The 14,417-nt window shown below is 37.4% G+C and overlaps 1 protein-coding gene across 4 annotated transcripts in view; it reads left to right on the top strand.

Moving 5' to 3' along the window:
• Window positions 1–14,417, top strand: part of LOC139983171 (uncharacterized) — an 86,341-nt gene that overhangs the window by 9,009 nt on the left and 62,915 nt on the right. For 3 of the 4 annotated variants that reach the window (XM_071996551.1, XM_071996549.1, XM_071996552.1), the window contains exons 2-3: window positions 3,021–3,768; window positions 6,227–6,310. In XM_071996551.1, the coding sequence (XP_071852652.1) occupies window positions 3,021–3,768; window positions 6,227–6,310 (832 nt within the window). The remainder of the gene's footprint in view (window positions 1–3,020; window positions 3,769–6,226; window positions 6,311–14,417) is intronic. The other variant, XM_071996550.1, reaches the window with a different exon arrangement.

Genomic DNA, 14,417 nt, shown 5'->3' with positions numbered 1-14,417 from the left:
CGGAAACCTAAGTCTTTTGATAGTGATAGTCTCAATGGTGTTGCAGACGTACAGTACAGCACAAGGGATCATTACATTGGAACTTTATGTGCGAGATTTACTATGTTTTCTCTATAACTGTGCGTCTCCATTTTCCTCGCCTGATATGTCTCTGATAGGAACAAACTTTTGTACTTCTCTCGTGAAAGTTTCCCCATTTTTGGGGGGAATCATGTTTTATTTGGAATGGAATTAGGAGACATTTATTCTTGAATTTGACATTTCAAAATTTTTAATATTTTTTTTATATTCTCAAGTGCCGATATACTTTTCTTGCGGTCCGAATTGTGATAAAAATAATTTGTTCCTTCCATTAGAGATGCCACCTTGTATCGATTTTCGTACTCGAAACTTTTCTCGGGCGACAAGAAAGGATCAGGAAGGTTTTCTTCTGATAGACTTGAAAATAAGCCAATTAACTGAGCAGTCAATTTTGCTGATGAATGTTATTTTGACTTTGCTGAACATAGCAGCGATGAGCCTGTGAGCCTATACTGTAGCCTTCCATACTGTGCTGTTATATACCAATAGTGTGCCATTGCTTTGTGATTATCAAAAGGATTCCTACCGTAAAGTGGTTTAAGTAGAATCCGTTTATCTCACAGTAATTAATTCCTCAGAAAATTATTTTCTTTCTGGCATGGATATGGCTCTACTAATAAAAGAGGTATGTAATAAACTAACTCAACCAATTTATTGTATGTAAACATTGCAAAAAGTTTAGGTAACTAGTCGATATGTTTTGGTTGGGATGCAATGTGTGCAGTTTGGGGATAGTTTGATAAAGAGGACAGGAGGGGGGGGGCGAAGGGTGGGGGAGGTGGATTGGTGGGGGTTATGACTCTCTATTTTAATGTCAAGTGACAGCATTCTGTATTTATACGAGAGAAGTGAATTCCTACTTCAAAACTTCACGAAACAAGAGAAGTTTGTAAGGATACCGTTAATTCCTTCCTGTTAATCTGGAAGGGGTTGGGGATGAAGAGGGGGGGGAGAGTGGGTTATTTACTAGGGATGGCATGAAATACTGTAGGGATGAAGTACAGATTTTGTGGCTTCCATGTTAGAGACAAAGACTGTATATATTGTGTTAATTACATAGCGTCTGTCATGTCTGTTAACGTCAATCGTACGTGCATTGTATTGCAATTGTCATAAAATCAGGAGCATCAATGCGTGGGGGGGGGGGAAGGGCAAGAAGGAGGCAAGCATACCGATACAAGCCCTCTGTGAATGCAACTGCAATTGATCAGATACAGTTACATTATAAATAAGGTGTAAGATATACCCTCGCTCCACCATGTCCTATCCACCAAACTCATTCGACCGTCTCCAGGAAGCGAATTAGTAAACTATTTGTAATTAATCTGATGAATTCATAACTACCACAAGTATTTATCTATTAAGCGTGTCATTCATTTGACACTGTGGGTGGATTTTTTACAGCAGCACGAATCGTATGGATTTCAAACAAAGTATTTGAAAGTTTTTTTAGTCAAGTCATTTAGCATGTATGTCCTGCTTTAAGATTAATTTGACCAGGGCTTTTCAGATTTTCATATCTATTTAGTACTGGTTTGTTAAATTATGCATCCACTACTAATTACTGGAGGGAGAAAAAAACCAACAACATACTTTTTGCCCTGAGCTTTAACCATTTGGTGGTAGGGGTGTGCGAGTAGGGCGAGTGAGTGACTGGCACTGGGATCGTCGACACACATAGTCATAACTATTGCTTCTTACACAAGTTTGCAACTTTAGCCAAAGATGTACCAGTCTGTTCATAGTAATAAGGAACAATCTCCACCCCGTTGAATATTCATGTTTCCTGATCGCTAATCTACACATTACCCAAAAAAGCCGTTATCAGAAACCCGTTTCCACCCTTTTCCACGTACGCCCAGCAGTCACATTTGATAACCATTTCACTGGCATATATGTTGATATATAAATATAAACTGCTGAGCTTCCAGGAAGCCACCCTGTTGAATATTCATGTTTCCTGATCGCTAATCTACACATTACCCAAAAAAGCCGTTATCAGAAACCCGTTTCCACCCTTTTCCACGTACGCCCAGCAGTCACATTTGGTAACCATTTCACTGGCATATATGTTTAAATATAAATATAAACTGCTGATCTTCCAGGAAGCCAGGCCTCCTGCTATTGGCTCTGAATGTATATATGTCAAACAGGAAAAACCAGGCAGATTCACCCATTTCCCATGTCGATCAGAGCGGTCACGCGTTTCCTCTCTCTAGGTGGAAGTCCCGACCGTCCGTTGCTATAACACTGCAACGAATTCAGAACGTACGTCGTTGGATGAGATTCGGTTGGAGTTCAGCGATTAGTAGAGAGTTTTTGAAACCCAAATCAGATTTTAGTTTATCCTGTCAAATCGAGTGTCACCTGTACTGTACTGTCAATCGGTAGGTTAGCTGATAGGTACGAGACTGCACGGGAAGTTCTCTTGCAGTGTGCAGCTTACAGTAACAGTCATCGTATTAACGACCGTTCGTGTGCTGTAGTGCTAACAGGTTCATATATACGTCACTCATTCTAGCAGTGGTAGTACCATATCTGTTTATTGCTTTCATTACACTGTTATTATACCGTTTGTCTGTATTGTGGAATACTTTTTTCCCTAGTTTGGTAGACAGAAGGGTTGGGGGTAGTACTTTCTGGTTTAATGAAACTCTCTTCATGCATTATAGATTTGTTTGGCAGTTATTTTTGTCCTTCATTTTGAGAAGACCTGTGTTGCTTTATTTAAGGGAAAACAAAACAAAAAAATTGCAGATGTTTGGATACGCGTGTGTAACTTTTCTTTGAATGGAGAGTTGTTGTTGTTGATTGGTGTTTTGTTGTTGTTGGTACATGGCATTATTTACCCTGGGACTTAATGGTGTTGATTGGTGTTTTGTTGTTGTTGGTAGTACATGGCATTATTTACCCTGGGACTTACTTCCATCCTTTCGCAGGCTCTTCGAGACTTCGTCATGTCAGACGCCGATATCGCCCGCCAGTCCAATGACGGTGAGGGCTTCGTCATCATCGCGGGGGAGGGGAATGCAGACCTGGACATCGAGGTGCAGGAGGACATCGTCGCCGAGAACGTCGCCAGCGACGAGTGCACCCCGACCAGGGAGAAGGTCGACCTCGACGAGCTGGCCGACATCCTGAACCAGGGCGAGGAGGACCTCGAACCGTCGGAGAACGGGGTCGAGGCCGAAGAACCGGAGGGCGAACCGGTGGCCGAGGAAGCGATCGCGGAGGTCAAGGTCGGCGGCGTGGAGGCTGGCGTCTCGATCCAGTGGCCGTCTGAGGAAGAGAAGGCAACAGCAGTAACAGAGGAAGAAGAAGAAGAAGAAGAAGAAAAAGAAGAGAAAGTTGAAGAGGAGGCGGACAAGATGGAGATGGAGGAGGAGGAGGAGGAGGAAGAAGAGGTTGAGAAAAAGACAGAAGAAAAAGAAGAAGAACCACAAGAGGAACAGCAAGAGGAACAGCAAGAGGAACAGCAAGAGGAACAGCAAGAGGAACAGCCAGAAGAGGTCAAACAGGATATCATCATCACCGAGGAGAATGGCGATTTGGTGAATATAAGCGTGGAGAATAAAGATGTGGAGGAGGAGGGCAATGTAGCAATTGAGTTAACACTGGGAGAGAAACAACGGGATGAGGTAGTAGAGGAACCCAAAACTGAGGAACCACCACAACAAGACCAAAAAGGTAAGAAGCTCTTTAAACCAGTTTTTAAAAATATCTTCTAAAAGTTGTTAATAACACTCATTACAGGTAGTCTCATTCTTCAGCCGGGATGACTCGTTCCTGTTCTCACCGGTGTAGATCGATTTCGTCGCCAACGTGCTGGATCATCGGTGCGGTAATAAAAATACCGCCACCGAATCGTCAGTTTTTCTTGTATTTTATTTTAGGCGCAGATGGGGAAGATGTTAGTTCTGTACATTCCTAATGAGAACGAGATCTTTTTGTTTCCACGTCGTGGACGATATCTGATTCGATGAGTTTTGAGTTCGATAATACAATACGATATAAAACAATGGGGCAAACCAAATCACGTGCAAGCTCATCAGCACCTTTCTTGGGGTTTTTAAAAAAGTGATAGGTAACCTTGGCAACGAGTCATCCAAAATGCCACCAATGTCCACCTAATGCGAAACAACTGCACAAATTATTCAATTTATGTTTTTTCTTGGGCTAATGATATGAAGTATTTTTCTTGTTTTTTTGTTGGTGTTTTTTTGGGGGGGTTTTAGTGTCAGTATTCATTAGATGGCAGGTGTCAAAGGGGAATCTGTCTAAAATCAGAGTGTTTTTCTAAACATTTTTACACCCTTCCCACCCTCTCAACCATTGTTTTCCTAAACTTAGTCCCTTTAAGGAGGTGAGATATGAAACAATGGACGTTGGAAAATTGACGAAAATGACGAAAACATCTTTTTTACGTTTAAGTTGTAGTAAATTGACAATTTAATTACTATCACGTGTTATAAGTTACCTTGGTTACAGACCCTCAAAATTGTTTTGTCCTGTCCTTTGATTGGATGCAGGTGGATCAGATGAAAAAACTTTGACGTCCCATCTATCTAAAGTCGTTCAAAATATTTTGTCAACTTTAACACCTTTAAAGGCGTTGCTCCAGTAGTGCTCTGTGAACTGAGTGTGAAAATTTGGATTCACCGAAAAGATACAATTCTGCACACGTCATATAGATTAAGACCAAAACCACCCAAAATTTAAAAATTACATGACATAATATATGGAAATATTTAAGGATGATATTTCGTTTAGCAATTTTGCAGTCATAAATATATTGATAATCAGATAATGTTAGTTTTCTCTGTAAAGAACAAAAAAACGAAAAAACAGAACTGCCCATATGTAGGTACTTTTGAGTCACAAATTGGCTTTTATTGCACAGCATTTTGCTTTGCTATGTAGATTCCTGTGTTACCTTATGCTGATGAATAAAACCAAATAAAAATAAAACCGAGAATTTTAAAGCTATCAACTTCAACATATTCTCTGGATTTCGTCACACTTAATGATATGTAAGAAATGTGGGAATTATTTTCTTCCCCCCAAAAAAACAAAAAAAAATTCCCTTTTTCCCCCCCATTTTAAAAATTTTTCCTCCATTTTTTTTCTGTTTTTTCTTCTTTTGTGCTTAAATTCTAGAGATTTATTAAAATTATGTTTGCTCAAATAATAATATTTAAGATGAGCTAATTATGTGACAAAGAGATAGATTGAAGTTATAAACCAGCACATAAGAAATAGATAATGGATAAGTGTTTCATGTGTTTCATTCAAGAACTTGGATTTTTATGTAAGAGAGTGGCATATCTATTTGAACAGTGAGGTAACCCCCCAAAAATTTACACACAAGCAATTTCCAGAAACCAGACTTCATTGACATTATAACCACAATTTTATTGTTGTTGAACCTTTGATCTTATTTTGCTTTCAGTTTGAACCTGTTCTTTATTCCTCCCATTTCCTGTATAATCAGGAAATAGATTTTGATAAGAAGTTTTCCAAAAAATTGGTTCTCAGAGTTTGCCCAAAAAAACCCAGAAAAGTAAAGTTGAATTAGGATTGAGAGAGGTTAAAATACTCGAAACGATTAGGTAATTTATCGATCAAATGCCGATCATACAAATATCAGCAGTTAGGAGTTGCAAAAGAAAGTCGTTGTCGGACATCGATTTAATCAAGTTGTCCACGTTAGTCTGAGGTGTAAGTTGCCGGACAATACCCCTAAAAAAAAAACTTGTGAGACCTCTGCACCTTATAAATTATGTGTTACTGTAGGTCAACTGGTGGGTATTTTAAGTCAACGTTAGTTTCATTGTATGTAGTGCCATATACAGGGCTAGTACAAAGCTAGTACATGTGGTCCCGCAGGATTTTCAAAAGGAGACACCAAGGCTGATTGCCAAAAGGGACCACCACTCTTTACTGGTGAAAATATCAAAACATATAAATGTAATTTGAGATTATTATTTATTGCTTTCAAAGTGTATACAATTTTTAATTTTTTATATTTTAATTTTTTCTTTCTTATTTTTGTTGACAATTTTGCATGTTTGACCTAGTTTAGTAACCTAGAAACCTAGAATTTAAAAGTTAACGAGTCTCTTCCTCTCTTATCCTTATCCCGAAGAAAAAGTTTCACATGTCCGACCGGCACATGGTGGTCCTTTGCGTCTCTCAGACCGCATACGTGCGTTTGAGAGAAAGGAGAAAGGTAACGTGTGGAATGCTGCCCTCTATGACCACGTATTTCATTTTGAATTTTTTTTTTTTGCGTTTTGCTTGTGTAATTTGTTGCTTCTACAAATGCTTATTTCTTTTCTCAGCTCCACAAACGGTGCAAAAAATGTCACAGAAGTCTTTCGCAAAAGTCTTCCACGGCACAAAAACTAGGGGGGTATTCAAAGCGACCCCCCTGGCCTAGCTTGCTCGGTCACGCCTCGACACAAAACATTTTGAGGCTGTATGGTGCAAATTAGTGTAGATTAATTTAATAACTAGTGCCTAAGGGTGAAAGGTCAAGCCTTCAAGGTGAAAGGTCAAATAACAAATAACATAATTTCATTAACATTTTTCGAAAATGGTTTGTTCTGTTGAACAGGCCGAAGGACTCGAGCACAAGGTAACCAAAACGTTTTCTCAAGAATTTCAACGCAAACACATGAGCAATCACATATTGACATTTACAATTTTTTATCAAGTAACATACATACTTATAATTATAATATTTACTCAATAATGGAGGAAATGAAAGTTCTCTTATAGATAGAAAATGCACTTGATGGACATTTATGAACCACAAAAACATTAATACAGACATGCAGACATGAATATTTATGTTTGCACATAAATATCCATGAGTTCGTAGTTGCATAAGTAATGCATAAATTTAGGAAAGCAAAATAGATGTAAAATTTTTTAAAAACGTAATCAGCAGAAATCAGCATAAATTTGCATATATAACCTGAAAGCTTATTTGGTAATGAAATGTTACTTTCTTTTGGTGTTCTGATTGGCTAATGAAATTTAAGCAGAAATGCAAAGTACTCACAGTTTGGAATAAGGAGGGCGAGTGGGGGGGGGGCAGGGGATGGGGGAATGCAGGGAAAGGTGTGGGGGGTAGAAGATTCTCTTCACGTCTCTGAAAAGTTCATTTAGTGGTGATAGCTGGTTGGTCATAATCTCCAATAAATTCGCTCGAAATAAAAAAAATAAAATTCATGCTTTGAAATCACAGAACGTCATTTCTTGTCGTCATGGTAACATGTCAGTGGTGAAATTCATGCAAGGGACTTAGCCAACTGCAAAAATTCATAATGTGAACATCAACCATATTTTTTTTTGCCATTGACACATAATCCTTTTTCCTTAACTCATATTGAGTGTGGCAATTAAATGTCACCAGTTCTGCGCACAGGCAGTATATAGTCGGTATAATTTTATGTAAAAACATCTGAATTTAGCTCGATTGTATAAACGTTTCCTCGGCTGTACCTTCTCTGAAGTGTGACTAGTTTACCTGTTGTGGGTATAATAATATTTAAGCAAGCAGTGTGCACTGATGAAATGTTACCTTTAAGTAACCTTAGACCTGATTAGAATGGGTCAGAAAAGTGCCCAGCAGAAAGTTTGTCACAATTAGTTTCAAATCTTCTGTTTGAACAGATAAAATGCAACACAGTTTGAGACATAAATGCATGAAAAAACGTCGACACTATTCATATATATATTATATATATGCGTGTGTAATACTCTGTGCTGTACATATACACCAAACAGTGACTATATTTCATGTGTGGTCATAATGCAGTGAGTATTATAAACGTGTGTTTTACTGGCTGATAGCTAGCCGATAGCGGTCAAGAGATTGCTTTCTCGTCAGATTCTTTCCTTTCATCAGAGAGTTTTTTAGAGAAAAGTAGAAGATGGATACAATACATTTGTCCAGAAAACATTTGATTGCACGAAAGAATGATCTAGATTATTTTCTAAGTGTGTGTATATAGAATTTGCATGTTAATGCACATCATATCTGAGTGACTCTTACAATTGTTGACAATTACGTTCAACTTTAAAACCAAATTAAAGGAAAATTATCAATTCTTTTAAGGAAATAGAGTTTATAATGTTGTAGGAAAGAAGATCTGATAAATTATCCTCTTTTTTTCGGGGTGGGGGGGAAAGGGGGGTGTGTTTTTGATGGGAAATAAATACCGTAGGTATCGTCAATGTTTAACCTAAGGAAGCAAAAAGAAATTTGTCGAATTTAGTCGTTCGATCGTCAACAAATTTTCTGTACATCGATTCTTGGTTGGTCACTGATTTGGACATGCGTAGTGAATGCTACTTCAAAATACTGTTAAACTGTACAATTTGCAGAACTATTAAATTGTGCATTTTCAAAGAGAAAAGATGTTTACAAATGTTAATATTTGATCCCTTGACTTCAGGGATACAATTAAAATCCTATAGATCTGTACTTTAGATTGGTCTAATCCAATCCAGACTAATCCAATTTCATCTAATCTAATCCAATCCATCGGTGGTACGTGATCCCCAAAAGTCCTAGTTTCGGATTATCAAATATATAACCTTGACAAATGTCTTAGCAAGGTGCAAAATTAAGTTTGACAACCGTTTCTGGTTTCAACTATCCGAACACAATTCCCCCCATTTCCTCTGCTGTTTGTAGCAGTTTTGTACATTCCGAGTTTTGTTTTAATTGTTTCGTTTTGTCTAAAATTGTCATCTGCTGCTAAAGAAGCCCAAGTTTTCTTCTTTGTTTTTTCACATTACACAAAAGTAAACATTTTTCACTGCAATGCAGCCATATTCATCCTCATTGTGTTGAAACTGCGTACATTTATATGTCGAACAGCAGTGACATATCATCTATCTCTCTCTCTCTTTGAAGTTTGGTACATGTATGTATGTTAAGCATTGCCAAGAGCTGTAATATGTGTTATTTACCTTCCTTCGTATTCAAAACTTTTTTTTCTTTCTCTGTGGCGATCCCGAGAATCGATTGGGGATTTTGGAACTTGCATTTATTACCCGAGAATAAAGTTGGTTAAATAACAGTTTCGAAGAGGGAAATGGAAAAAAAAAATGATATGTATTTTAACCTGTCATATGGTAAGAGCCTGGGATCAAATTGATCCATGGGGGGTGGGGGGGGCGGGTAAGACTAACCCGGAAAGTTACGATAGTTTGAACGTATCAACGAGGTTATGATCAATATAAAAGTGTTGATGTTAAGTTGTGAACGCAACTCGAACGGTGGCATACTGTATTGATGAATTCTATGTTAGCTACGCTGGATCGTAGATGGGTTCTACAGATTTGGGTCGTACGGTTCGAAGGTACAGCGTTGAAATATTTTGCCTCAAATCTCGTTCAAAGCAGAACGAAAGAATGTGAGGTATATCAGATCGACAGGGACTCTACCCTATATACATTAACCTTAAATTTATTTGGCCCCAAATTCTCCTTTTGTCAAAATTCTTGTGCCAACGGCTTAGTTATTCTGTTTTATCGATATATTACATAAATTTGGGAATGAAGTGAACAGAGCTATGCACGGCAATGTTGAGATAGAAAAGAGGTATGGTGAATAACCTTGACAGGTAACTTTTGTAAAGAAGAAAAGCTTATATATCCTCCTACATGCTCATTCTCCCTCTTCTAAATTTGTGTTTCAATAGAATTTTGGAAGAAATTAACTTTTTTTGGTTAACATCAAAACATTGGTAAACTATTCTTGTAGGCTATAAACATTGAAACATTTTAGAGTTGATCTTGCCAAACATCGCCCAATACTGTGTCTCATATGTTATGCCATAATTTATAACCCGTCCGGCAAGGTGTCACAGTATTTGACGTACGTAGCATTTCGTTACCAGGGTTCTCAGATATTACGAAAAAGTTACGAAACATCAAGACAGAAAAATAACCTGTCAGCTATTGGGTGATGCAACATCCGAGGGCTGTCATTTTTTGAGACCCGAAAAAAAACAGGATTCACCCCCTCCCTCCTCCCCCCCCCCCCAATATCACTCGAACCCTCCCATATCCTTAATTGGTTTAAAGCCATGCAAATCAGCTCGTGTTCGATTGAGCACTCTTTTGCACGGCCTAAAACAGGTGTACATATAGGGACGGAGTACGTGGGTTAATTTGACCAATAGGAGTAAGGTTGAATCAAGGGTCCACTGTTAGTTGACCGTACTTTTGCATGCCGATCTCTCTTCTGTGATTTTTCATCCGATACGTTGTAGATGTTTCGATAGATCATATACGTAGACGGCGATTACGTTTCTTAGCGCCCCCCGGCGGTCATTTCTTTTCCCCCTCCCCCTCTCCGATCATCAGAAGTCGTTGTAGATGTTTTTCGCAGTGGGTAGTCCATTTTCTGGAGGGTTGTTTTCGCTGGGTGAGTACCATTGCATCGTGCTTGATGTTTAGTCCTGTGTGTAACATTTCGTACGTGATATGCAGTGCTCTATGTGGCTCGTGAAAGCGGTTTTCATGTCAGTGCTGTAGCTTTGTAGCTAAGGCATGCCGTTTGATGGCCTAGTTAGGTCGCCTGGCTTCTCTGAATTGTGTGTCCCACAAATTTGCACGTAGTTAGAAGCATGTTTTGCTGTTTTTTTTTTTAACTTTTCACACTCACAAGTCGGAATTGCTTCGTACGTGTTAAGGAGTGTTCTATCTACAGTACATACAAGTGGACGTGATTCAAGGACTTTTTGGTAGAGTGGTAAGAATTGCACAACCAATAGTAATCTATACAATTTAATAAGGTACAGACAAATAGTACGTTGGTCTAAAAGGGAAAAAAATGGTTTTATGGTGAGGGAAGCTTGGAAGAGTGAATGAAATTGTCTGTGAGGATAGATTTTAGTAATATGCCACCTGTGGCCATATACCTATATAAATATACACTGTACACATTTGAACTCTTGTAGCTGCCTTTTAACCACATTTTAGCTGCAGGGATCATGAAGAGAACACAACAATAGGTCCCCTCAAGTACGAACCAAATTTGAAAAATGAAAAAAAAAATATATATAAAATGTCAAATGGTAGCTAGCTATCCCTGCATGCATCCTTCTTCCTTCCTCAATCCTGTACCCCAACTGACCCCTCCCCACCCCCTGAAAATTAAAAGTGAACATATACCCAGCTGTAATGAACTGGTTCATAAGCTATCTGTATAATATCAGAATCTTGGGAACACAAAGTTAAAATGTTGAAAATGAAAGTGCTGTGATAATTTGGCAAGAATGGACTTCACCACACACAATCTTTGTGGTAGTCTGTATGGATAGTATGGGTGTTTAAAGGAAAGGATATGTATATCCTTTCAGATATTGATGTAGCTATTGATTTTGCATGTAATAGCTGGCTTCAATGATGTGATCTGTTTTGGATCATTCCCACATGTTTGCCTTTCTATGTATAGTAAAGCCTACATTGACCTGCACGTGTATGTTGTTTTATACACTGTTACGTAATATCATTGATCCATAGGATCATTCATAATTACTTCAATGTATATTTAGTTATAGTATATTTTTATGAAACACTGAAGTATTGGCATGAATTCAGCACATTTATATTACGATCGAAGATCCACCTGATCATATATATGTATGCCTTAGTTTAGTAGTATAAACAAGTATATGCAATAAGTTTGGCATTTGATCCAGGGGATCGTTCCTTGTTTTCCTAGTATCATAGTATCATAGCTACATGTGGAGAGCTTGAATTGTCAAAGTTAATGTATGTATATAGGTTAAGGCATGTAACAATTTAGTTGTTGAACTTTTAGTATTTGATCCAGTGGATCTTTCCTTAATGTTAATAGAATATCATAGTATGTGTGGAGAAATTAATTGAGTTACATATAGGTTTAGACATGTAACAATTTAGTTGTTGAACTTTTGAGTATTTGATCCAGTGGATCTTTCCTTAGTGTTACTAGAGTATCATAGTAAATGTGGAGAAATTAATTGAGTTATACATATTGTCAAGTAAATAGTGTTAGGGCATGTAACAAGTTAGTTGTGGAACTGTTTAGTATTTGATCCAGTGGATCTTTCCTTAGTGTTACTATCTATCATAGTATGTGTGGAGAAATTATAATTGAGTTATATACATATTGTCAAGTAATTTTATATTCATATAGTTTTAGGCATGTAACTATAACAGTTGTTCAGCTTTCAGTATTTGATCCCTGAGTGGATTAGGTTTTTTAGTATTGGCTATGTTATAACTTTAATAACATTTACATATATACTGTTTCCCCTCCCCCCCCCCAAGATCTTGTTTGTTTGAACTAGTATATTTAATTTCTCCAAAAAGGAAAATTTTTGCTCAAAAGTAGCCAACTACCATTGACGATTAGGACTTCATGATGTAAAGTATATATATATATATATCTCTGTATCTCTGTAAAGAGAAACATGCTGTGTATAGACTGGCACAGTTTAAGTTACAGACTTCCAACCAAAAGTCACTGATGTGCCACCAAGCGGAACGCACGTGTCACACACAGGGTTTATGAAAGACATGCCTTGTGATGACGAATAATACAAAAAACAAGAAGGGGAAAATATTCAGTGAATTTTAACTGAGCAGGTTAAGTGTCACTGGCTGTGTTTAGCACTCCAGTAAACATCCATAAAGGGGGGCTTAGTGGAGAAGCTTTGTAATCAGGCATGTGGTGGTTGAGGGTAAACAATTTAAGTTGATAAAGAGGGGAACTACTACTCTTGTTAAAGAAAGTTGTATAGTGTGTGTGTATGTACTAAATAGATTGTAGCCCACTATAGGGGCATGGTTACATATATGATTCATTGTGCTCAGGATATCTGTGAATTATCTAACAGTGTTGTTGACACAGTAAGGTTGTAGTGTGGTATATATATACATACAAACTGACATTACAGTGTTAATCTGTGTGCATTTCCAGGCTTGATCTACACCCATGAAGGTTGTATACATGTGCATAGATATATATAGGTAGTGATATGTTGGTGATAGGCTCTAGATAGATCTATTATATGCTTTATATGTGTGTCACATCTGTATGGGACTTGTGTACTGCATTAGCTATACAGTAATAAACCTACTGTGCTGTAGTGAGATATTCTATTCTGTCACATCGTGTCTTGGTATAATATATATATTCATAGTTTCTATATAATATATATATATATATGTGCAGGATCATTCAATTTGTTTCCATGGGAATCGAGCGAAAGAAAATTTCTTTTTCTGTCGGGATATTGTTTCAGGAACTGAGACGCGCCTCTCTGCAGTGGTTTTCTCTTTATTTTTTCACCCTTTGGATTTATTTATTCTGCTTTGTTTCACTTCCTTTCTGGAGCTATATATAGATATATGTATTTATATATAGTGTTTCGTTAATGGAGTTCAAGGTTAATTGCAATGTTATATCATATTTGTGCATAGTTTGATTTCTGGATTTTGTGACTAGTCACAGGTGTTGAGATGAATTTTGTTTTTTTGGAAGACAGTGTTCTTAATTCGGATTAATGAGAGTCTCAACCGTTTTGTGATCGTTACAGGTTTGATTTCGGTTCGGTTGGTTGAACAGTTTTATACTCTGTCTCTATATATCTGATTTTGTATGGCAGACAACTTCTTACAAATCCAGTGTGACACATACAGTAATTAATGCTTGAGGAATTAGATCGGCCCCTGCTAGAAACAAGAAGAAAGCACACACGTCTACAAATGCTTCATCAAATCAATAACAATCTTGTATCCATTGATAAAGACAATCTAATCCCTAAAGACATTCTAATCCCGACAAAAAGTGTTAATTATACAAGAAATAAACATGATCTTCACTTCCAAGTTCCCTACGCTAGAAAGAATTTAAATATATAAATATTCCTTCTTCCCCCGCACATTAAAAGATCAGACATTGTGCATGCTCCTAGTCTTGACTGTTTCAAATACAAGCTAACTATCTCTTGTTTTGGTAACTAATATAACTTATTACTCTTACTCATACTTTCATAAACTCTAGGGTAAACTGGGTACATTTACTTAAATAAAACAACAACTTTTAGACACATGTTGCATTTAGTAAACTTTAAACTTCGGCAGGGGTCCTTTCTGTGTTATGAATGTGCAGTAGGCCTACAATTACTTATCCTTTTTAATTGGTAAAATAGCCTAGCACTGTTAGATATTGTTGTACTTAAGTGACATATATACAAATCATGCACATATTTATATATATGCAAAAAGCAATTTGCCAGTTTCTTTATTAAAGGAAATTGTTA

Source organism: Apostichopus japonicus, chromosome 16 (assembly GCF_037975245.1).
Source record: "Apostichopus japonicus isolate 1M-3 chromosome 16, ASM3797524v1, whole genome shotgun sequence".
In the NCBI taxonomy this organism is placed as follows: domain Eukaryota; kingdom Metazoa; phylum Echinodermata; class Holothuroidea; order Aspidochirotida; family Stichopodidae; genus Apostichopus; species Apostichopus japonicus.
The sequence above is the reverse complement of the archived record's forward strand: the minus strand, read 5'-3'. Positions and strand labels throughout refer to the sequence as shown.